Source organism: Convolutriloba macropyga, chromosome 12, assembly GCF_964194025.1.
Source record: "Convolutriloba macropyga chromosome 12, txConMacr16.3, whole genome shotgun sequence".
In the NCBI taxonomy this organism is placed as follows: domain Eukaryota; kingdom Metazoa; phylum Xenacoelomorpha; order Acoela; family Convolutidae; genus Convolutriloba; species Convolutriloba macropyga.
Genome location: NC_134479.1, coordinates 48,660,357 through 48,682,113, shown reverse-complemented (window position 1 = coordinate 48,682,113; position 21,757 = coordinate 48,660,357). Strand labels below are relative to the sequence as shown.

The 21,757-nt window shown below is 34.7% G+C and overlaps 1 protein-coding gene across 2 annotated transcripts; it reads right to left on the bottom strand.

Moving 5' to 3' along the window:
* Nucleotides 1–730: 730 nt before the first annotated feature.
* On the bottom strand, nucleotides 731–21,418 carry LOC142351169 (acetyl-coenzyme A synthetase 2-like, mitochondrial). Of its 2 annotated transcripts, XM_075403288.1 has the most exons (12): nucleotides 20,472–21,417; nucleotides 17,677–17,796; nucleotides 16,831–16,962; nucleotides 12,833–13,305; nucleotides 12,430–12,534; nucleotides 11,790–11,889; nucleotides 9,746–9,940; nucleotides 9,023–9,244; nucleotides 8,178–8,293; nucleotides 4,691–4,786; nucleotides 1,872–1,970; nucleotides 731–1,094 (listed from the first exon to the last, which is right to left on the bottom strand). In XM_075403288.1, the coding sequence occupies exons 1-12, from the start codon at nucleotides 20,642–20,644 to the stop codon at nucleotides 877–879; spliced, it is 2,049 nt and encodes a 682-aa protein (XP_075259403.1). In that variant the 5' UTR covers nucleotides 20,645–21,417; the 3' UTR covers nucleotides 731–876. The 2 variants fall into 2 exon arrangements, with proteins under 2 accessions (XP_075259403.1, XP_075259404.1); XM_075403289.1 differs by lacking the exon at nucleotides 1,872–1,970 and having other exon boundaries at nucleotides 20,472–21,418.
* Nucleotides 21,419–21,757: the final 339 nt, after the last annotated feature.

Here is a 21,757-nt window from a genome sequence, read left to right as displayed (position 1 = left end):
GTAGTTTTTAATGCAGTTCGCCTAAAAAAATAATGAAATTCCGGGATGAGACCTCAAAAACACAAAAGACTTCTGAGCTTGATTAAAAAAAATTCGGAATGAAACTGAACAAACAGCGTTTTCATTATGATTGCCTGTATATGCATTCATTATAAAACCTATAGATATACTGCTTTTTATTTCATGACAATTTTTACTTTAAACCTATTAAGAAGACACTAGATTTTCTTTTGTCCGTATTGGTTCATTTGTGCTATTTCACATTGTAATATTCATCCACAACTGCAGAGCTGTCGCAAAAAAAATTGAGAATAGTTTAATGTATAAAACATTTCAGTACTCCTCTTTGTTCAGTTTGCAGAGTAATCAACTTAGAAGCAAGTTTTTACGCACATTTTCTGATAACTCTACATTACTGGAATGCCACGAAGAATTGTAAAAAAAAGATAAGCTGCACATAGCTTGACAAGAAGCTCTACTTGTTCAACGTATATTTGACTAGAGAAATGAAGCTTTGAGGAACAAGAATGTGAGAACGGATATAAATAGATGCCCAAGTTCGAGAGCTTAAGACCAGTCGAAGTAATGGTTAGCTCACTAGTCTTGCAAGCAAGAGATGCTGGTCGGACAACAGTTCCGTTTCATTTTCACAGTAGTTTAGCCTGCATAACGCCCTGACATCTTTCAAAGATTGAATCCAAGATCAGTCCTGTAAATGACATAAAAAGCGTTGGAGAGGTGTAAAATTTCAAGTTTATTCACAGTTCGTATCATCTTCAAGCGATTGTAGAAATTTAAAACATGAAACTATGATAGAAGTTCTCAAAATATATGAATTTCAATTAAATAGGTTTAAATTAAGTCTCTAAGTCTCTTTTATTTCCTTTTTTCAATAAGTTTAACAATATTTTCTACAGCCGAGGGCTCTGCCAATGTTGAGACATCTCCCAAATCGTCTGTGATTCCAACTGAAAGCTTTTTCAGGATTCTTCTCATAATTTTGCCCGATCTGGTTTTGGGCAACACGGGCACGAAGTAGAAAGCTTCTGGCTGAGCGAATGATGCGATGTCTTTTTTGATAAAGCTGTTGATCTCTGAAAATATGAACACAGCTCAAAATGGCCATAACTCAAAAACAAGCCAAAGGCTTTTAAAACTCTAGATATAACTAAATTTTTGCGGTCGTGAAGAATGTGTGAATTTGTATATTGAATGATTTGTAATAACATTCCGAAAAAACTTGAACTACATACGTTTATGACCGGAAAAATTATTTTAAAACTCCATAGATAATTTCTCGATGGTTACAACAGTTCTTCAGTTGAGCCCCGTTAAAATTACAGTTTGAAACTGTTCTGTCCCCCCCCCCGTGTTTTTTAATGACCCCCAAGTTTTATTTGTTGTTATATAGCACGTTACTATGTAAGAAAATAGCACGTGCGCCTGGGGATCATAAAAGTTGTATGCTCACTAAGCTGGGGGGGGGGGGGGGTGGGGGGGGGGCAAAACAGATTAGATCCTACAGTTTTAATCGGGCTTTTTTTCAAGAGAAACGAAAGTACGTGAACGTTGCCAAATCATGTAAGTTCCTGTAATATCTTAGAAAATTCTTGGGATATCTCTGCAACAAGTTTTGAATTCCAACTTTCTTGAAGCACAAGAACTGTTACTTCTTGTTCCTACTTATTTCTGTGCAAAAAATTTGAGGAGAAAACGTGTCTTCAAAGGTTAACGTTAACATATATGATAGTCCGATTTCTTTTGCCGAAAGGCTGTTGCTGAAAAGCTCGCTTGCCGCTCAAAATCTTGTCACAGAAATTTGTTTATACCCCAGTATTTTGTCGAGAATAATGAGGGGGGGGGATATTTACCTGTGATGAGCTGCGACTCGGTTTCTTCACACCCATCCTTCAGAATTACGAAAGCATGAATTCCTTCTCCCTTAATAGCGTGGGGAGAACCCACAACAGCTGGAAAAAATTCAAACAGTTACAGAAAAAGTCCAGATTGTCACAAACCCTATTACAGAAACTTGTTTTCTGCTTAATTAGGTTTTTTGCCCAAGTTTAGATGGCAGCCCATTAAACTGATTTGCAAATTAATTGACAACAAAATTACACCGCAAGGGTAAATGTAGTTTTCAAGAAAACAGTACACGCTTAACATAGGCTGTGAAATTTACTTAAAAACGGATTCAAATATGCACTCGTCACTGAGGATAGCAAATATTAAGAGCAGAACAAACTAAAAAGAAAAGTTGGTATACATGTTCTAACTTTGAGAAAATCTAAACGTATCGATATATTACACTTCACACTGTCCAATTGTCGAACTGCTATAACTAATTTTGGTCCCGATACGGTTGTTGCATTTTATCAATTTCCATTTGGTTTTATGTCAAGAAACCAACTAATGGTTTTGCGAGAAATTTCAGAAACCTCAGTTCTAAACGTTTTTTCCTTCTCCAATGAATATTTTCTGCCAAGTAATCTTAGTCGCAATTTTCAAAATATAGCTGTCGAAAAGCAAACTTTGACTACTATTGGAAGCATAAACAAATTACTATCAAACGACATCAGCAGACGCTAAGCTTGAAAAAGTGACACAAAATAATTTGGTCAGGCAAAAATCGGCCAGGCAGGAAAATGCAAAAAAATCAAATAATTACAGTAAACTTTGTTTAAGAGCACTTCACCTACTCCTTTGCAATTTTTGGATTCTTTGAAAAAAAATCTGTAGTCAGTTATAATCTCCAATTTTGTACAATTTCAAGAGAATGACATCAGAGAATTTTTTGTCTCGATTCCAGCTCAAAAGCATTAAAATGAATTTCGAAAAAGAGCACCTACCACCAAACGCGTGCTGGCAATTGTGCCGTTTTTTTCGTGATGTCCGACAACTTTCTTTTTTCGCATTAAAATTGAAATTGTTTTCAACATTTTTATGCAGACATAGTGAACTGAAAGTCTGTCCATAGAGAATCATGTCATCTGATTATCATTTGAGCGACAGCTCCGACTTTGATTCGCAGTCATCTGGTTACAAAACGAAAACAAAACAAACTGTTGATAGCTGTACTTGCACAAGATTTTTCCACCATCTTTTTCCAAAAAATAGCATTTCGCATATCAAATTGAATGATCCATTTCAATTTGAATGAAAAAAATCCCGTTCGTTTTACCTACTGTTTTAATGTTGCTCATAGTCTGCATTCCTAACAATTTGAGCTTCGTCTTTAAGACCCATTCCTAATTTAACTTTGCTGAACATCTTACAGGCACCTTGTAAATGCTTTTTTAAAACCTGAACCTGAGTCTCAGAGCATTTCACCGCCGAACCATCGCATTACAAGAACAAAATCTTAATTCAGTTCTGAAACATTGAATCACTCGAATATGTTAAGTTTCTTTATGTGCAGTCTTTCTTCATTGCGATTGCTTTGAGGTCATGAGTTCGCATGGGCTAAACCTATTCGGTATAGTCTGATAAATACACATAATGTCTGAGAAATACCCCAACATAAAGTCTCCTTGAATGAAGTCACACTTTTGTACCTTATAACTGCTAATTAATATAATAGTATACACAATATCTATACATAAATTAGTTTGAGAAAAAATTACCACACAAAGCCAATTTAGCTTAGTGGTTACGGCTAGCTACGCAAATTATATGTTACAATTAAACACGCGGAAGTTCGAATCGCATATAAAGCAAACCTTGCCGGCCGGAGTTAAGCTGAACATACTATTTTTCAAGGAAAAATTTTACTGAAAATTCAAGACACGCCAGTCTAAAAAGTGTCATGATCAGAGTACTGGCCGTTCTTAAAAACGGAATGTCTCTAGACTGATTCAGCCCTGATATGCTCTGCTACCAACCTCGGGAATGTGTTATTCATTTTATGGTCAAATTTTTTATGAACATCTCCAAGTTTCATCTGAGATATTCCCCAAATATGAAACATTGTTTTTCTAAGGAAGAAAGATACATGTTTTTGATTCTGATGATCGCTTCAACAAATGGGCAATGGCTGGAATTTTCAGTAGGAATAATGAATTCTATGTAAAGTTAAAAACGACTATTCTTATTCAACTAAATTATTATTCAAATTAGGCTAAATGGTTACTCAAAATTGATTCCTGGATAACGAATAGTCCTTAAAATTCTAAAATAATGATATCTTTTAATGACAGTAGGAGTGCCGCTTCTTGTTTCAAAGCCGAGCTAAAATAAATTTATATAAAATTCTCCCGAATGGTTTTCTCACGATTCGACCAAAACTTTTGCTATAAATCGTTGATTTTTTTTGCTTATTTGCACTTGTTTTGGGAGCTTTGGACGTGACGTTTTATCAAAAGAAACCAAACTTCCAAACTTAAAATATCTTGATAAGGTCTTTTGTTAACAAAAAATCAAGATTTATACAAAATTGCAAGATCATAACTGACTTTTCAAGATCATGGGTAATTTATAATCTCATCGAGTTATTAAAAACATAATTAGGGTTTTACTTTCTTTGGTGAGATGTACTCATTTGTTTCACTTGAAGGCGCCAAATTTCTCCATAAACGTCTTTATATTGACTTATATTGACTTCTAAATTGACTCAAAAAATAGAACTAAGGACCGACATATATGGTCGCTGTCTGCAGAATTTGTGATTGTTGTAGTGACTGAAAGTAATTACCAGATTCGGAAACTTGGGGGTGCAGATTGATAGCATCCTCCACTTCTGAAGTGCCCAACCTATGCCCACTGATGTTGATCACGTCGTCCATTCGACCTTCAATTTGAGCACAGTATTTAAACTTTAAAACACAAACCGACCAACGTTGGACGAATTGCTCTCGAACGACTGACTGGCGAGGCAAACAATTTAGAAGGGGGCATAGGGCAGAGGAACTTTTATCGTTTAAAATATGTATTTTACACCATAAAAGTTCCTCTAGCCTATGCCCCATTCTAAACTGTTTTAGGTCAATTTAAATAGGCCAATAAGGGTGTAAAATAAAGTTATTGGTGTAAATAAAAAGACTGTAAATCATAGAAGTTACTCCTTTATTACACCTTTATTCTTCATTTTGCACTCTTAAATTCCACTTTTCCATTTTATTAAGAGCACTAGCGCAGTGTGAAAATATTTTTTTAAACTCCTTACGTTCTTTTCCCCGTTAATTTTCGGTACATGGCAAATAATTGAGATCTTAATGCACCATTGCATGCAAATTTTCAATAGACGTTGAATATTTTTTGCAACTTTCAAATTTTGCAACTTTTTAATAAAAAGAGTATTTGAATCTATTCTTTTTGAGTCACTCAGTTTTCTGATACACAGCATGTTAGTATATACGTGAATAGTAAGTGCAACTGCGGGCGTGAAAGTCAAACGCCCACTACGCTTCGGGGGGGGGGGGGGGTGGGTAGAGCAGATCCGAATAACCTTGTCTCATGTGGGTTGAAAATGTAAAATAATATATTCTCACACCTACTCTGAATTTGTGAACTATAAAAAACTCAATAATAAATACCCAATCGTCCAGGAGAACAGGAGTAAAATAGGAACAGGCCATTTCATCTCAATAATTTTATAGTGTCTCCCCTAGTCGAGGCGAAAAGTTTATCTCTTCTGTTTCTGCGTTTTTCTGTGCTCTTGTTTTGGGCACATCGTGTCCGTTTTTTTGCGTTTTTCTGTGTTCTTGTTAAATATTGTATATGTTTTACAAAAATTATCTTGAAGACGGAAATCATCTTTGGTGGAAACCATCTTCAACCAACTTCTTCGCCAAGGAACCAATGAAGAAAACAGAAAACCAAGAAAACAAAAATGAAAAAACCAGAAAAATTATTTAAAAACGAAGATCGAAACACCTTTTTCTGATGCCTTAGATTAATATTTTTCTGATGTTTTTACTTTTCGGCTTACTTTTGTCGATGCCAAAATATGTGTACATTCATATCTTGCAACGTTTTAATTTTTTTTCGAGTATAGGTCATTAGTATAGGCGCTGGAGGCGGAAAACCAATTTTGAAATAAAAAAAGGGTATCTTGTAAGATTCTTGAAAGAAAAAGTGTATCTTGTAAGATTCTTGAAAGAAAAAAGTGTATCTTGTAAGATTCTTGAAAAAAAAAATTATCTTGTAAGATTCTTGAAAGAAAAAGTTTATCTTTTAAGATTCTTGTAAGAAAAAAGTTTATCTTGTAAGACCTTGCAATATTTTTGATGAAATTCTTGCTAGACGATGCATCGTCTTACAAGATTCTGCCAGAATCTCACAAGATCTTGCAAGATAATTTTTTTCCGACTAGGGTCTACAACGTAATTGGAGAGAACTATCAATAAGTTGAGTATTAACAGGCACTATTGAATAGCTGAGCCAGTTATTGCAAACAATTTGCCAGGCTAATCAAAATCTGGTAAAGAAACTAATTACCCTGAAAGAGGAGTTTCAGAAATTTCAAGGAATTTTGATTTTAACTGGGCATTAGATCTTTTAGATATGTTAATGTGAATAACAAATTCTTAAGAAAAGTTTTTTTTGCTCGCATAAAGTCAATCATATTCAGGGATGACTGGCCTCGTCGCAATTAGACCTCTATGTTGTAGGAGCTAACCTTATTTTATCCAAACTGAATAATTTTTATGGATCGCACATGATCAGATTTTTTTCGACTAGCTTTTTGTCACCAGTTTAAAAATTGATTTAGTGCCTAAGCTGACGCTCCCTTGAAATCAGAGATGACCTCGCTCGCAGATGGCAACATTAATTGTCTGATGACAAAAACCACAGAGAAAAAACGAAATGGTTCGTAACTACTCTCGTGGTGAGTTGCAATTTTATTTTTTTAGAATGAAACTGATTTTCATTGAGAACTGTTTTCACTGTTCCGTAACCATGTTCCTTTAAAACACATAACAGTTTTGAATTCAATTAATTTGTATGTTTGTTTCCTTTCTATATTCTTCTCTGTTTCTATGAACCTTTTACTGGTTGAACTAGAGATATTCGATGTTTTGTGTTTTATCAAACATAGGAAAATAATCATTGAAGTTCCTTAGGTCTTTAATGTTAACAAAAGTTCATTAATAGACAGCTTATACACAGTTTACCATTACTTGAGTCTCGAAAAATGGAACATTCTTCTCATTATGATTCAATTGAGGTCACTGAGATTTTGTTTTACATTTTGAAGAAAAACTCAAGCATCAAAATAATATCTGAGCAGCATTTTTTTTTGTAATTTGAAACTGTTAATTATTTAATTGCTATACGAGTTCTTTATACTTTATCAGAAAGCAATCTGATTTTAGTAGTTACAACTTGCTACATAAAATAAGTTTCCAAATCCCACGCGTCAGTTTCAATCTCAGATGAAATTCTATATGGAAATTGAGCTGATTCAACTGTTCATGCCGTAATTGTTACTCCCAAATCAAGATTTCTCTGTATAGGTCGGAAAATGAACAGAGTATTGGGATAAAATGTTTTAAGACTAATTCAACTTTGATATGCTCTGCAACAAAGTGGATAGGAACTTCAAAGAAAAGCCCATAAAAAAGTCCTTTTTGACTTTGCATAGTTTTTTGCCGCTTAATGCATTCGTTGTGTGAAAAGCTGCTTACAAACCAATCAAGATTCGTAACAATAGATAATCTCAAATGTTTTTTTTTTCGAGCAGATCTTTCCAAGTATATCTTTTTCCAGAGAAAAAAGTTAAAAAGTCTGAATAGTTGATTATAATGTCAAACATTAACCTAAAAAATCTTTTTTGTCACAATTGATATCAAACCAGAGTTTTTCTTTACATAAATTGAGCTCTCGTTCTCAAGGGAAAAGTTTGTCGATATTTTTTCCCTCCAAATAAATATTTCTATTTGCTTCAATTGAAAAGAGAAGTACCGACGTACGTTTACTCTGCAATTTTTACGTCAACAATAATTACAGAGTATGTCTACTGCTGCCCAAGCGGCAAGTTACTCTGTCAAGCGTTACAAATAACCTGATTAGACTCCGACCGAGTCCAAAACCTTTTTTGTGTCGCAACTATGTTCCAGCTACTTTCTGCCCTGGAGGTCATGGATGTGGTCGTTGATTCATATTCGTTTAACCTCATCCCCACCCCTTTCAAATTTAGAAAACTTTTGCCTAAATGTAAGGGATAATATCACGCCCACCTGTGATTCTGAAGTAGCCCTCCTCAGTTTGATGAGCTTCGTCCCCTGTTAAGTAGAAGCCATGCTCTTTTGTAATGTACGTATCTTTAAACCTCTCGTGGTCCTGCCAGATTGTTCTAAAACATTTCCAAATTTTGCCATTTTTTTTCCATATCTCATCTTATATAACTGAGGTTTAGATTTATGGACAGTAAGCGGATCATAGTTACTAATCAGAGAACTTAAAATTCAATCTTAAAATATTGGCTTCGATAACAATTCAAGTTGACAAAAAGTTAATGATTCATCAGAAAAATTGGCTTTATTGAATTAAGTTTTTGTCAACTGGAACAATCTAGGGAGTATGCCCCCAGTTCAAATTAGTACTGATTCATAATAATCTCATCAATTTTTTGTCTGCGCAGTTCTCTGTTACGTCACTTTATAATCTACAGACTGAATTTTCATTACTTCGTGACTTGCCGTTAGTTCTCACCATTAAATTATTCATTTAAGACTACGAGAAGGGTCGAGAATTCTACAGTTCATCTTTAGTTGTGAACAGTCTCCAACTGTTTACAGAATAGTGAACTGCAAAAATAATACTTCACCTTTTAGAGCTTAGCTTCTGATTAAATTATTTTGACTTGCGGAACTTAAGTTTTTGTCTCTCATTAAAAAACGGGGGAGGGGCTTCGTCCAAGAATGTTGCCGATATGATTATGTTCAATTTCGCTAGCGTCTTGAAAGAATCCAGCGAGTTTTTGGTTTTGTTCGGTGGGGGGGGGGGGGTTGGCGGGGGGGGGGGGAGAAGGTTTTTATAAATTTAAAAACTAAATATATAACGTTTTAGTCCGAAAAGTTACCTCGCCATGCTGGGCCACGGCTTAGTAACACATAAATCACCATCCGCTGCTCGACCTTTTGGAATGACCTCTTTGGTGACCGGGTCAATAAGAGCGGGTTCGATTCCGGGTAAGGGACGCATTGCCATAGTGGGGATAACTTCAGATCCAGGGGTGGAAGGCTGGGGTGAGATTAGAATTCCGCCTGTTTCCGTCTGCCACCATGTATCCACTATTTTGCACCTGGATGAAGAATGTGGACATTTGAATAAATATTAAGATTATTTTGAGAAACTATTGAGCAGTTTTGTTATTTGAGCTCAAACAAATATTTCTGTTAAAAAGGCACACTAATGTTGCAAATAAACAAAAAATGCTAACCTTCGCAGTTCTTTTCTTTTGAAAAGAACTGCGAAGTTTTTCATTTGAAACCAATCGTAGCTTTGCAATTTCATATAAGATAAGATTTAATTTCTTCTTCATATACACATAAGCATGGTTATAAACAAAAAATTATATAAAAGTCAGTTCTAAATAAATTAAGTTAGCCTCCACCTAAAAATAAAGGAAAGCAACTTTATGATTTTTTATACAATTTTGTATTCCTAAAACACCCTTTACAATGTGATCACATGCAACCCGAGCAGACGAAAAAAGATTGAGCAAAAATATCCGACTGAACCAAAAAACGCCGAAAAATTGAAATCATTGTTGATTTTTTCTTTTATGATTTCCAAAATTTACCTTGAGCGCCCTATAACTTCGTTGTACCAATGCCAGGCCTCAGTGTTGATAGGTTCTCCGACAGAACCCAAGACTCTGAGAGACTTCAGGTCGTACTTGTTCGGGTAACTATCTCCTTTCTTCAGCAGAGATCGGATGGCGGTCGGGGCTGCATAGAACTGGTTGATTTTTAGTCGTTCTACCATTTCCCAGTATCTAAGGCAAAAATTAATCCAGCTACAAATTGTTGACAATAAGTTTTACTCTTTAAGCAGAAAAATTTAAGATTTTTTTATACAAATATTTCTTACAAATTAAATTTATGTTCACAGATTACTGATATCTGATTGCCAAAGTCATTCCACAATAGTTATTCTCTGAGCGCCTTTCTAACTTGACTGGAGCTGATTCCTACAAGATTATATATCTATTAAGAAAAATTAAAAGTTCAAGCTCATTTGAAGCCCGTGTTTGCGCAAATGTATACTGCCTGAGCATTTATTATAAAGAAATATAACTAATGCTTTCGCAGGGCCTAATTTGAACAATAATATAGCTCGATTCCCTAAAGAGTTCGGAAGATCAAACTGTCGTTAGCTAAGAAAAATGCTAGATCTTACTAGTTCTGGTTTCGAAAAAACTTCTGATATAAACACCCTCTTGACTACTAAAGAGCACCACATTTAGTGCATTTGGCCACGCCTCTTGGACCATGACCATGCGTTAGTGACCTGTGGGGCTTGACGGGGAACTGTCACATGAGAGCAATGTATAACAACCGATTTGGGGGGGGGGGGGGGCTAATGTTTTATTAAAAGCAAAATTTTTTCATGGGTTTTTTTTTCCTCAGACCTACTAGTTTACTTTCATTACTACGACTGGTATTAAACTTACAGCAAACAGCGAAAGTTCGTTTGCATACCATAGGATTGATAGCGCACGTTTTGTAGATTCTGGACAGTTTTTACTCAGTTCCAAAAATTAACTGAAAACCTATTTTTATTGCTATTAATTTCATTAAGTGAAATTTACTCGATATCTATAAAGTATTTGTTGTAAATAAAAAGATCAAATCAAAACTATAAGAAAGGTTGCTAAATGCAAATTTTCAAAAGGAAGCTTCTGTAATCTTTATCGGTGAATGCTGAGATTTTCCATTGGTGTAGTTTTTTTTAACTGGCAAACAACCAGATCCAAAAAGATAATTATATATTACCTCAAATTCTTCTTGTGAATATGCTAAAATTTCAAATTTATTTTTTGGCACATACAAAGAAACAAATGTGGATTACAAATGCGGTACTCTATTTTAATATGTAGTCTAACTACATTATACGGGAATTTTTGGCACTAGTGAATATTTTATGTGTCATGCATCACTTTGTATGTAACGAATTTTTTTCAACTTCGATTAAAAAAAGTATACAAATTTTAGAAAAACAGCAAAATTGGTCAAAAAACCGAAAAATCTATATTCATCCCAAAAAAATAGCAAACTGAGAAAAATAGTCTTGTTATTGTTTCAGTGTTACTAAAGCCCCCAAAAAATGAAAATAGTAATTTTATTGAGAAAACGTTATCAAAAAAGTTTTAAAAATGTTGTGAGCAAAATCAGTGTTAAATGTGCAATGTTTTAAAAAATTTAAACCTCGATAACTACGTACAAGACAAAATTTTAAAAACTTTGCGAAGGCTAGATGAGAGGGGGGTTCAAATCGACAGGTGGATGCGGGTGGAAAATGTGAGAGTTGAGGGGTGTAAGGGGGGCTGATAAGGGGGGACGAATTAGGGGGCAAAATTTCTAAGATTAAGAACCGCCCTCGACACCAATAAATTGCCTACTCAAAACAACTTTAGTGAATCGCATTCCTAAAGCATAATAACGCTTAGGGCTCTATGAGCACTTATTGCCCTCCGAGCGCTACCTGTTTGTCTTGTTTTTGAGGACGAAAAGTCAAATGCGTCAGACGAAAAATTGGTCAAGCAAAAAATTGCATAAAAAAGACTACAGGACTAATATAATTTCAACAAACTTCTTTTGAGAGCATTGAGAGCAATTAGTTACCTTCCAGGGTCTGGGTAGACTGGGGTGCTCTCAAATAGTACACTTGTAACTCCATTGGCAAGTGGTCCATACACTAAGTAGCTGTGGCCTGTTATCCATCCTGACAGAAAAGAAAATCTGATAAACGGTTGTTTGGCTTCAACATTGACAGCTATTTGATTTTTATGTGTAGTTAGTCGTGCATTATTTCGTTGTCTGAGTTGTCGGCAAAACATTAATTTTTCAGTCGCGTCTAAGCAATACTTGATAGATTATAGTTATTTTACAGAGCCACTAAACATTTAATCTCAAACTGTAGTCAGGTTTTCCCGTTTTGCCCCCCCCCCCCCACACACACACACAGCTTAGTGGGTGTATATTATTTGCACAACCCAGATGCTCGTGCCATATTTTTAAATAATGATTTGCGCTCTGTAATTTGGGGATGCATGATGTATCGCTGGTGGTTGGGTGGGGGTGGGGGGGGGGGGGGGGGGGTTGAACAAACGGAAAAGATCCCTGTAGTAAATTGATATGTTTTTTTTGGGAGTGAAGATCCATCATTTCGCAATTTTAGACTCCATCTCAAATATTTGAGCTTGCGTCACAAAACCAGAGTTGATATATTATTTTGTTTTGAGGTCATATTGAAAATACTAACCTACATCTGCTACACAAGCATATATGTCGCCTTTGCTGCAATTGAATATCACCTCGTGAGTCCAAGAAGTGTAGGTTAAGTAGCCGCCATTGGTGTGAACAAGACCTGAAAATGCCAACGACGTCATCAGTAAATCATCTAATAATTGTGGCAATATTTGGGCGTTTGCTATCACTTTGTGGACTAATGATTACCTTCAGGACAATTTAAATTCACGAAAAACTTACCGAAAAGTCTTTGAAGGAAACGGTTTTTTTCAAGTTTAATTTAAAAGAAACAAATAACTTTGAATTCAGTTTTAAAGTTTTGGTATCTCTTTTTTAAAAAATATTTTAACGATACGGTCATATCAAGAGACATGATTTTGCTCTTCAAAATCAGAGCACTCTTTGAAAACACTGACCTTTCGGCTTTCCGGTACTTCCGGAGGTATACAACATGAACAACGGATCTTCGGCTGAAAATGCCTCCGGTTCCATATACTTCGGCATCCTATCCGATTCCTTCATCAAGTCTACGAGGTTCCCTGAGAGCGTTTTAGATTCAGTTCTTTGCCACAATAAAACCTTCTCTACAGTGGCAGTTTGATTTAAAGCTTCTGTTACGATTTTTTGAAGTTCTATCATTTTTCCTCCTCTCGGAGATTTGTCGGCAGTTACGACAACTTTCGCCCCCGAATCGTTGATTCGTTGGGCTAAAGCCGAGGCGCTGAACCCTGCGAATACCACGCAGTGCATCGCTCCAATCCGAGCGCACGCTAGCATTGTCGCGACTGCTATTGGCGAAGTCGGGAGGTAAATGACAACTCGGTCTTTCGGTTTGACCCCGAGAGATAGAAGGGTTTGTGCGATTTGACATGTCATGTCGAGCAGCTCACTGAAATCACAATCTTGCAGGTAAATTAATATGATGATTAATATGAATGAGAGTGTTTACTTATAATTGTTTACAAAAATAACTTATAAAATGAAGCTTAAAAGAGATGTTTTCGCTCTATGATCAAAAATTGATGTAGTTTTTAGATTTTAGATTTTAATGTAGCTGAAATATTTCAAAATTTTGAACAATAACCCAAACTTTTTGTGCCTTTTGGCAGGACAATGACATCAACAAACTTTTGAATACAATGAACGAACTAAAAAACAAGGAAGCTCAGTAATGTGCGTTCGCTCATAAGGTTCCGACCCCGCATATTCCCAAGTTAGGCTTAATTGTCGACCAAATAATTGTCGACTTTCAAAATTTCTAATATACTGATCAGCAGTAATTTGTGTATGAATAAAAAATTGCCTCGAACTCAAATCACTTAATAAAGTAAATAATGCCACATTAGTGGGTCAATGAGACTTGTCATTATTAAGACTACGAGACAAGACAACGAAAAAAATCAAATAACAACAGCAAGCATTTATATCAAAAGCTAAATGTATTTTTTTTTAAAAAAAGAGAAAACAATAATAACAAAGTAAAAAAATAAAACTAAAAGTTTCAAATAAAACCTCAATTAAAAAAAACTGGCTTGTTGCTTAGGTAGAAAAAAACATGGGACCAGTCTTTGATGACACTTGGTAACAAGCAGACAGAAAAGAACAAAAAGGACGAAATTATATAAAAACGTTTTTGTTCTCGAAAACAAATAATTCAATGAAATCCATTAGATAACAATTCAAAACTTTATTTAGACTTATTTTCATTCAAACGGCTAAAAACACATTGAGACATGTCGTACGTCTACAAATATAAACGACAATTTCAGACTAAAAACAAAAATTCCGTTTAATTTTGCAATAAAACGGCGTCGAAGCCGTTAAGACCATAATCTAATTTAAACAAATTAAGAGTACTGTCTACTGCCTCTTCTTTCAAAACCAAGAGCGAGATATGTGACCTCTGATTATTGAGACTGGTTAACAAGTTTTAAAAAAACAAAAAGGAGAAGTTTAAAAATACAATTATCTTAATATATTTTCGAAAACTAATAATTTCAAAGACATCAAAGAATTAAATAGCAACTGAAATCACTGTATAGTGTTGTTTATTTCTAAAAAAAGTGAGATCAGTCATCAATCACAATATGTCATACTTCTACAGAAAGAACGATATATAGACGAGAAGCAAAAACAGAAAAATTATTTTGCAAAAAAAACAGGTTTGGAAGGCTCAAAACAATAGGCATAGGATTAAAAACCTCAGATTTGTTCAATTGATTTTTTAGTCAACAACGAAAATTCGAAATGCAAATTGTAGTTAAGGAGACTAGATAACACGTAGACAAAAACAGCCAAGTTCAAATTAAAAAAAAACATCTTTATATATCCTCAAACATTTGATCCAAAATGTATTGAAAAAATTTAGTTTTCAGAGGAAATCAGCAAATAGTGCTTCCAGAAAAAGCCACTATGATCTGCAATTATGAATTTTCTCATTCGACTCCACAAAGAACTACAAACAGATACAAATACAATAAAAACAATTTATTCTTTTGCAAAAAAAACCGGTATCTAGGCCGTTAAAACAATAAGCGATGCACCAAAATTTGCCATATGTTCCACTGTGCCCTTCTTTCATGCCAAAATTTTTAGAAGCTTGTATTTATTGAGAAATTTAAGGCGATTTTCAAAAAAAATTCCTATATTTTTTAAAACATTTGATTTCAATCAATGTCGCAAAAAACTTCAGCAATTAACCATAATCAAAAAATAGATTTGATTAGGAAGACGCGTAGCCTGCAATTATCTAGAATTTGTAAAACGACAGCAAAAAAGAACAAAAAAGAACGACCAGAAACCAAAAAAAATCCATTAATTACTTCTAGAAAACAGAGCCGAAGCATTTAAAACTATAATCTGTTCGCCAAAAAACCAATACGTTGAAATTTGGCTTCGTCTAAAATGCCTCAATTACCACACCTAAACTGTCAATAAAAAGACAAGAGCGTAGAATGAACCGGAATAATGAGAAAATGCCCAAAAATTGTAAATTTTGTAAGAATTTTTGTAGTATCGAAGCCAAACAACGATTACTTAAAATCGCACTTACTATTAAATTTTATTCAAAGAAGAACCCGATATGACCTGTGTTTGCTGACATGAGGCCAGAAGTTGACCAATAAAGAGCAGAAAGTCGCAAAGCTCAATAAACCATCATTCATTTTAAAAAAGGGCTTTTTTAAAAGTCAATACTACCTTGAGCTTTCGACTAAAAAGCGGAAAAGGTTCCTTGAAACTACCTTAGAAGGAAACCAGTTGGACCTGTCATAAGTACGTTTTGACAATAATTGTTTTCTACTCCGTTCTTAACGTAAAAAAATGGGGAAATGCGAAGATCTTTTACAAAAAAACATCGACTGATTACAATCAGATTTATTTTGTTGTTAAGACACAACGATTAGACCAAAACTAGTTTGGCTACTGCCAATCGTCTTTTGAGAGCACTTTATTGTTCTAAATATTTTGGATATGGATTATTTGACAAAAAAGTCAATCTGTCAAACATAAATTATGCAATTTGTTTAATTAAAGAGTTGCATTAGCGAATAACCGGTTAAGGTTTAATTCAAGTACACTCTCAAAGGATGCAAAATTACAAACAGCTTATTTCTGAGTAAAGGAAATCTTTGCCAGCAAACTTTAGGAGTATTGATGCTGTATATTTAAACAAATTGGACTACAAAAGCCTATTTCTTGCCATTTCTGATGAAAAAAAGGCTGAAAATTGACACGTTTAGCAAAAACTTCGGCCAAAAAGTTGAACCAAACGGTTGAAAAATAATCTTGTGTTTGGAGGTAAAACAAACTACACTATCCTTACCAATTTTAAGGCATGTTTTTTTTAATATTGGCAAAAAATTTCCATAAAAATACGGAAATTGTGAACAGAAACAACGAAAATCAGTCAAATGTTCGCAAAACTTTATACCTCGATAACTGTGTGGAAAAAATTAAATTCATAAAACTTTTTAGTTATAATTTTACTCAATTCAGTGACCTTGTTATTAACAATTTTAACAACTTTATCAAAATTGACGAAAATTATTGTCAAAAATAGTGAAAATGTGAACAAAACAACGGATTTCGGTCTACTATTCGCAAATTTTTAAACCATTATAACTCTCTTTAGAAACGAAAATCAAAGCAATCTTTTTAATTCCACATTCTAAGCTGGACAGGCTTTCTAATGATAGCACTCGCAACCCTCTACGATGAATTTATCGATCGGCAAAAATTGTCTGAACAAAAAACCAGTTTGAGTATTTAGTCCCCCCCCCACTTAAGTGGGTCGGAACAACTATAAAAGGAGCAACACAACAATATAAAAAATTACGAAATACAAGATTTTGGCTGTCTTTTATACATAATTCGTTTTCATAACAGGATCTCTGAACTAGTGAGATCATCTTACCCGTATGCAACTTGTTCATGTTGATTTGGTTCGTCTTTTTCCCAAATGAGGGCAATGTCTTCACGTGGGTGTCTGTCTAGACAGTTTTCGCTCACATTCAGTTGTCCGTCTGAGAACCAACTCACTTCTCCCCTTGAAAAACAAACACGGGGTGATCATCAACATTAATTCCCAGCATCATACAAAGTCATTCCTCAGGTTCACGCTATCAAAGATTCTATAATGAATCGAAGATTTTCCAAAACTGGAGCTTTTAACTGGTATTTTTATAACTCGAACAATACTTTTTAGAAAGCAATGATCTTTGATGAAACTTGAAGATTTATAATTTGTATAGCTGTAAAATTTTCAAATCCCGGAAAGCCAAAAAATTTGTTCCTCGAAATTATTAAAAATTTGCAAGGCTTACATTAACTGCAAAGGTAATCAATATTATTGTAAAAAATTTAAATAGTTTTGCCTTTATTGAGTGGAAATAAAAATGACTTCTCTGCAAATTCGAAGTCTTAATTGACAAAATTTTTCAGATTTACCTGGCTAACCTCTTCTAGAGAAAAATAGCAGGTACTCTTTGTACAACTGATTGTTGGGATCTTTTCCGTTTGAGACCCTCCCCTCTCACAGCTTAGTGGGTGCATATTATTTGCATCCACTAAGCTGTGGATTTTATATTTTGTCCTCAAAAACACGTGTCACATTTTTTCATAGTCATTTAATAATGGTAATGGAACGTATTCTGTAACTTGGGGGGGGGGGGGGGGGGGGTGCATAACGTTCTGGAGGGGTGGGGGGGGGGGGCACAAAAAGGAAGATGCTTTTAAATGTCAATATCTTATGGATACATACTTCGACAAATTGCATTCGTTGACCCTTGTGAAATCTTTCCTCCATTTGAGTTTTTCCCGCGCCATTTGAGCCCAGAATGACTCAGGATCACTACGGGCAAACTGTTTAACTTCTTCATACCTGAAAGTAGAACTAATGTCTCCCAAAAAACAAATATAGTCTCGGACACTTACTCGAACTGTTATCTTTAAAAGATTTGGGCGTCTTTCTCATTATACCCCCCTCCAGCTTAATTAGTTAACAAGTTTTTATGAGTTTTTTCAATCAAAGCTCATAAAATGGCAGAATACACTAAAAACATACAAAAAAGTCAACAGACTAATATAGACAAAATGCTTTGAAACGACAAGCAGGGCGTCATATTTCAAGGGCTGCAGCCTACAAAAATTTTATGGATGCAAAACTTTCCGGAGGGTTTTGAACCCCAGCCTCCAGCTATCCACTCGGATACCAGGCCCGTACTTTCCTATGCTACAATTGCTTTTTGGCTACGAACTTTACTTTGGAGTGAGAGCATTTAGATCACGCATAAATGAAGAAGACAGGCGTCAAAAAGTCAATAAGGAAGTCAAAGTTTGTTATAGAACAAAAGCGCGAAAAAGGTCAAGAAACAAGGCATAAAAAACACACAAGTTTACAATCATTGCTCCCAACTTCATTCGAGAACGAGAACGATTATAAGGAACACAAAAATGTAAATACTAATAATTTGAAAAACAATTAAACAAATATCATCTAGCTGTTTTCTTCAATTATCCAGTGTACAAGATGTAGCAGTAAACTTCAATTATTCACAAAATATTGACAAACGAAACATCTAATGTCACTTAAAAATTATGATAACATTGAGAAGTGAAGAAACAGAAGCACTACCCACGGAGCTATCGGTCCTTGATTGTTGCTATGCTGCAATCGTTTTTATTTTAGCAACAAGCTTTACTTCGGAGTGAGAACAGTAGCTATCAATCAAAAATAAAGAACCAGAGCGTGACAAGAAACTCGAGAAGTCAAAAAACGTTCTGAAAGAAAGGCGCAAAAATGGTCAAGCGAAAAATTTGCATAAAAAAGAGCAACAGGTTTACCGTAATAGCTATGAAATTCTTTCGAGAACAATTAAACAATGAGTGGATGTCTCCTGCACACATCGTGTACTAAAGACTAGTAAGGAGCAGGGCTCCATGGTAGCCAATAAAGCTCTCCGGTTTTCACCTGTTTATCTTTTTTGAGAGGACGAAAAGTTAAAAGCAGCAGATAAAAATTGGTTCAAGCAAAAAATTGCACAAAAAAGACTGGACAACTAATTTAAATATTTCAATCTTCGCTTGAGAGGAATTAAAGAAATTATCCAGCAAATTAGGCAACGAATTATGAAACGGTTGTTATAGCTTAGAGAACCCATACTACGATTTCAGTGGTCACTGAAACTCCGGAGCAGAGAGCTTAGTTTGAGAAATTGAACTAGACTTGAAGACCCAACAGTCTATTTTTTTTTGCTAAAACCTAAGTGTCCCAAATTATTAAACTAAAAGTAGGGCAAAAAATAGACTTACTTAAAAATCGAAGTTTTTACACCTGAATCAAATTGCTATAAGTAAGTGGCTGCTTCGCTATCAGAGACAGAGACTTTTGATTTTTTTCAGCTACTGCATATTTGTAAGAAACATTTTCGTTCACTAATCTCAAAATTGCACTCTTAACCCCGATTTCAAAATATAATGAACAATATCGTATCATTTGGTTCTCTAATATTAATCACCTCGGGCCTCGTTCTCAGCACTTGGGCGCAGTGTACTAAGTTCTTCGGGCGATTAAGATTTTGTTTTAATATATATAAAAAGAGCTGATTAATGTGTTGTAATGGTCATCGAGAAGTTAAGCTCCGAGGCGAGATCAAGTTTTAGATTAAATTAGAGAGGGTGGTAACCTCCGTATGATAGTGCGTTTCATCAACCCTCGTTGCCATTACTACAGTTGCATAACTTATCAGTTAAATAACTTTAATGCCCGATAAAGAAAAGTAGATAAAATCTGCTTTATGATTGGACCAACTTTTTTGTCGCCACTGTTGCTATAATGAACGGTAAAAGTACGTTAGCAGCACCCATTTTCACTAAGCAATAATTCAATTTTGAACCAATATTACAACAAATTGAAATCACACTTTGAAAACATTTTTTTACACAATTGATCCCCTACACTAGTCCTTTTGCCTTCTTATGAAATTCAGATAAAACGCAACGTTCACTTACCAGAAACCCCAATGTGAGTTTGATGAAATTCATCCAAGTTTTACAATTAAAAAGTTGTCTCAAGATCTCAATTTATTCACATTTCTCTCTCTCTCTCTCTAATGTTTAACACAATAAGTTCAAACTTAACCGTTGTTGAACAAACCTGAAAACATCTGTGACAACTTTTTTTACTGTGAACTTTGGATGATATTATCAACTTTACATTGGGATTCCTGGTAAGTAAACGTTAGGTTTTATCTGAGTTTCATTGGTAGTCGAGAGTTTTGAGCTAGTTTTTGGGTAATGGTGTAAAAACTGTTTTTTAGTTTGATTTTAAGTCAAACTGTATTTTTACTTCGTAAAACTAGGGGGTGCTAACTTAATTTTGCCGCTCAGTTTGTATGAAGAGTGGCGTGGAAAAAGTGACTGAAAAAGTCTAATCTCAAAGCATAGTCTCACGACGTGCTTCATATTTTTGAGATCATTGGGCATTGGGCAATTTATTTCATAGGCAAGTTATGCAACTGTTGTTATCGACACGAGAGCTTATAAGAATATACCAACCTGTTATAAACTGTGTCTCTGTCCAAACTCAACTTTTCTTGCGCTGCCAATGACCGGGAAAAAAGTCTGGCTTGAATTATGTTGCATTGATGCCTTCTATTGCCAATGTTTGATGTTCCAATGAATTTGTAAAAAGCTTCCAAGTTGGCCAGCAGTAATTTAGACCTTTTCATTTTTGATTGATTAAATTTGCCTGTTGCTGCCTGATTAAAATAACCACGTCAATGAACGGAATTAAATTAGATACCGCAAAAAAGGTATATGAATTATTGATTTTATGATATCAAAAACAAGTTAGGGTGTTTCGTGATTTCAGCGGCGGCATTCGCATTTTAATTGAAAGAATTATTCCTTGTAAATTGGCTGTAAATTGAAACCTGTACTTTACTCTGCGATTGAAATAATAAAATTGTGCTCTATTGTTTGATAAAGGGTGAAACGTTAAAGGTTAAATAAATAACAGAGTTCTTTGAAATGAAGTCGACAAGTGTTGTGAAATTGATCGAATAATCCCAAAGTTAAACAGACTGTGGTTTATCTGGATCCACTCTAATTCATTAATCAACAGTTAAAGTTAAAACCGAGTCTAAATTTGCTCTCAAATAACTCGAAATTGCAAAAATTAATTAATTTTCATACTTAAATAACAAAAAACAAAATATTCTGTAGAGCAAGAAATTCCAATTAATCGCTTCATTTACGATTAATTTTTTTAAAAATCAAAACTCTTTCGAATTTGAACTGCTGTAAACCAACGTAAACAAAACATGCGGCCTTGATAAAAATTTTGTTCAAAATGTTTTCATTGGTGCGTTTCAAGATATGGTTAAACGTTGTTCAACGTGATAGAGGCAAAATACAACACGTATGAACGTAAGTGTGTTTGTGAACACATAAGCAAAGGCTTTACATGTATACACGTAAAATAAGCCTTTTATGTGTGGCTGTTATTTTCCCCGTTCTAAACGGTCATGGGGAAAATTCTGAGGTAGCAGGAATTGAATGGAGGAATTATGAACTATTTCATGCTCAATACGTGAATTTTCTCTTTATTTGATATTGCGAGTTTGAAAATAACTGATTGTTTTGAGATTGCTTATGCTCCGGTTTTAAAACCCTATACTCGGGGTCATAACCTAGTCCCAACCATTTTTCCGGAGTATTGTCAAAACTGCAAAATTAGCAAATTTGCACTTAAGGTCAAGTTTGCAATTTTCTCATTTGCTGCCATTAATAATCACTGAAATTTTTTTTACGGATTCGCTGAATTTGCGCTGAAGCTTTGT

Coding starts and splice junctions, on each gene's coding strand:
- LOC142351169 (XM_075403288.1), bottom strand. CDS start 20,644: ATGAAAAGGTCTAAATTACTGCTGGCCAACTTGGAAGCTTTTTACAAA. Junction 12,535..12,832: donor AAGTACCGGAAAGCCGAAAG/GTCAGTGTTTTC, acceptor TGGCATTTTCAG/GTCTTGTTCACACCAATGGC. Junction 1,095..1,871: donor CGAGTCGCAGCTCATCACAG/GTAAATATCCCC, acceptor TCATATTTTCAG/AGATCAACAGCTTTATCAAA.